This window comes from Nothoprocta perdicaria, unplaced genomic scaffold (genome assembly GCF_003342845.1).
Source record: "Nothoprocta perdicaria isolate Ctin4 unplaced genomic scaffold, notPer1 scaffold_251, whole genome shotgun sequence".
Lineage (NCBI taxonomy): Eukaryota > Metazoa > Chordata > Aves > Tinamiformes > Tinamidae > Nothoprocta > Nothoprocta perdicaria.
In genome coordinates, this window is record NW_020455479.1 from 810,888 (window position 1) to 813,380 (window position 2,493).

The 2,493-nt window shown below is 66.6% G+C and overlaps 1 protein-coding gene across 1 annotated transcript in view; it reads right to left on the minus strand.

The window, feature by feature from the left end:
* The window catches only part of MPEG1 (macrophage expressed 1), a 2,806-nt gene extending 1,044 nt beyond the window's left edge, over nt 1-1,762 (minus strand). The window contains exon 1 of the mRNA XM_026040243.1: nt 5-1,762. Within this exon, the coding sequence (XP_025896028.1) occupies nt 5-1,718 (1,714 nt within the window). The 5' untranslated portion in view covers nt 1,719-1,762. The remainder of the gene's footprint in view (nt 1-4) is intronic.
* Nucleotides 1,763-2,493: the final 731 nt, after the last annotated feature.

A 2,493-nucleotide genomic window follows, 5' to 3' on the forward strand; every position in this document is an offset into this window, starting at 1 on the left:
GCACAGAAGGCCACGCGGCAGCTGTCGCTGATGAGTGCCGGGTGCTGGCTGAAGCCAGCGGGGCAGCCGCGGGCGCGCGCGGCGGGCCCGGCCAGCGGGTTGCCCTCCTGGCAGCTGAAGAAGCCGCCGAAGGGCACGGCGTAGCGGCCGCCCGCCTCGTAGTCGTCGCTCACGCACACGCGCAGCTCGTCGAAGAGCCTGAGCGCCGCGTAGCCCGCCGGGCACGACTGCGCGCCCGTCACCGGGTTGGCGCCGCGCGCGCTGAAGAGGCCGCCGAAGAGGTAGCCRGTGCCGGGCGCCGCGGCGCCGCCGGGCGCGCACCAGTAGGCGCTGAAGCGCACGCGCGACAGCCAGAAGGCGTCGCGGCACACGTGGTGGCAGAAGACCCGCAGCACGCACTTGTCGTGGCACTCCAGGTGGCTGTAGCCCTCCTCGCGCTCCTGCGTGGCCAGCCGCACCGCCGTGTAGCCGCCCGGGCACGAGAAGCCCCCCGTGAGCGGGTTCTTCTGCTCCAGGCCGCGGCAGAGCGCGGCGGCGTCGGGGCCGCTCAGCGCGACGCACTCCTGGAAGACGCCGCCCAAGGTGAAGTTGGCGCCGGCGCCCTCGCACGAGCCGTCGTCGGCGTTGGCATGGAAGTTGAAGTTGGGCGAGGCGGCGTCCGTGCAGCCCGGGTAGGTGTTGAAGGCGTAGTAGCGGCCCAGGGCCTGCTCCACGCGCCGCGCCAGGCGCCGCGCCGTGGGCGCCGGCAGCTCCGGCAGGCTGCTGGGGCTGATGAAGAAGGAGAGGGGCAGCCCCGCGCGGTCGATGGCCACCAGCTGGTTCCTGGTGCCCTCCTGCCACGTCCGCAGGGTGATGCCCGGGTAGAAGGGCATGCCGCCGATGCTCTCCACCCTGGAGCTGGTGCGGTTCTCCAGGTACTGCCTGGTGAAAGCAGAGCTGACCTCCTCRGAGCCCTGCGTTTTCGCTTCGATGATGCTGTGGAAGGCCACRCCGGCCGCGGCGGTGACGGCGCTCCGCGTGGCCCAGCTGTCCTTCACGAAGGTGGCCTTGATCTGATCCTCCTGCACCAGGGTGGCGCCGGYGTCCACGGAGGTGATGGCGTGGGTGCCGTAGTTGAGCACCAGCAGCTCGGCCAGGAAGTCGGCCATGCGCGTCTGGTTGTTCTCCAGGTGGCTGGCGATCAGCAGCAGCTGCTTCTTGAAGCTCTCGTCCAGGGCTGCTCCCGGGTCGATTTTGACAGTGTAGACCAGGTTCCTGACCTGCACTCGGGTGGTGACCGCGTGGTCCTTGACTTGGTGGGTCTTGGTCCGGTGAAAGTCGTAGGAGAATTTGCCGTTGACGGAGGAGAAGAGGGACAGCTCCATGTTGATGGAGGCGGAGGTGGTGCTCTGGTAATCCTTCCAGGACTCTATGATCTCTGAGTTGATCTCCAGGTTGCTCTGCTTGCGTGGAATGGTGAAGATCTCATCCGGGATGATGTAGGACCCGTCTTCTGTGGTCTTGCACAGCGAGTAGCCCAGGTTGAAGACCCTGCCCATGTCCAAGTTGCGGAGGTTATCCCAGCCCCCTCCAGGCAGCACCTCCAGACTCGAGAGCTGCAGGGCCTTCTTGCACCCCTGAAAGCCCGCAGGGGATGGGGACTCCTGGCCCCGCTGCGTCCCTCCCGCCTGAGCTGCTGCGGTGCAGGAGAGCAGGAGCGCCCAGAGCGCTCGGCTCATGGCTGCAGCGGCGCTGCGGCCCCGGGYGCGTCCGAGCACCGAGGCGTCCGCCTGAGAAATGAGCTGCTTGCTGTCCGGTTCCTCCTTTGGCGGTCTGGATTAGCAAAACAGAAAGGAGAAGCTGCCGGTGCGGGAAGTCCCCGGGCAGAGCGGAGGCAGGGAGGGCCTCCCCTCTCATGAGCCTCGCTGTCCCCATGAAGGCCACCCTTCCGGAGACTGGAGGTGGTACCTCRCATGGGTCTTCTCCTCACTGGTGCCACGCTCTGTGAATCGCCCTTGGTTGCTGCTTTTTGGGCCCCCTGGGGTTTCTGCTGCTGCCTCTCCCCATAGGTGCCCCCTGGCTCTTTGATGACCTGCCAGGGTCCTGGTGCTTCCCCACGCGGTCCCGTGTGTGGCACGGGGTGAACCTCAGCCCCGGGCRTGTGGCCTTGGCTGCTGCCTCAGCGAAACCAAAAGAGCCGCCGGCCGAGCGGAGAGGGGAAGGAGGAAGAGGGCACCCACCCCACTCGCGTCACGTATTGCACATGGGGACAGCAGGGCCGACGAGCTGGGCGCCTTTTTCCTTTCCCTCTTGGAAAGGGGGCTGCTGGAGACCCCGGCGAAGGCCCCGGCGGGTTTTGGGGACCTGTCCTGTGCAGGGCATGGCACAAATGTCCCTCTGCCCCGTAACTATTAGGGCTTCCCAGGAGCAGCCTGAGCGCGGCCGGGTACCCAGCTCAGCAGTCAGCAGGCCCCGGGATTTTATTTTTATTCCTCTTTTTTTTTTTTTTTTTTT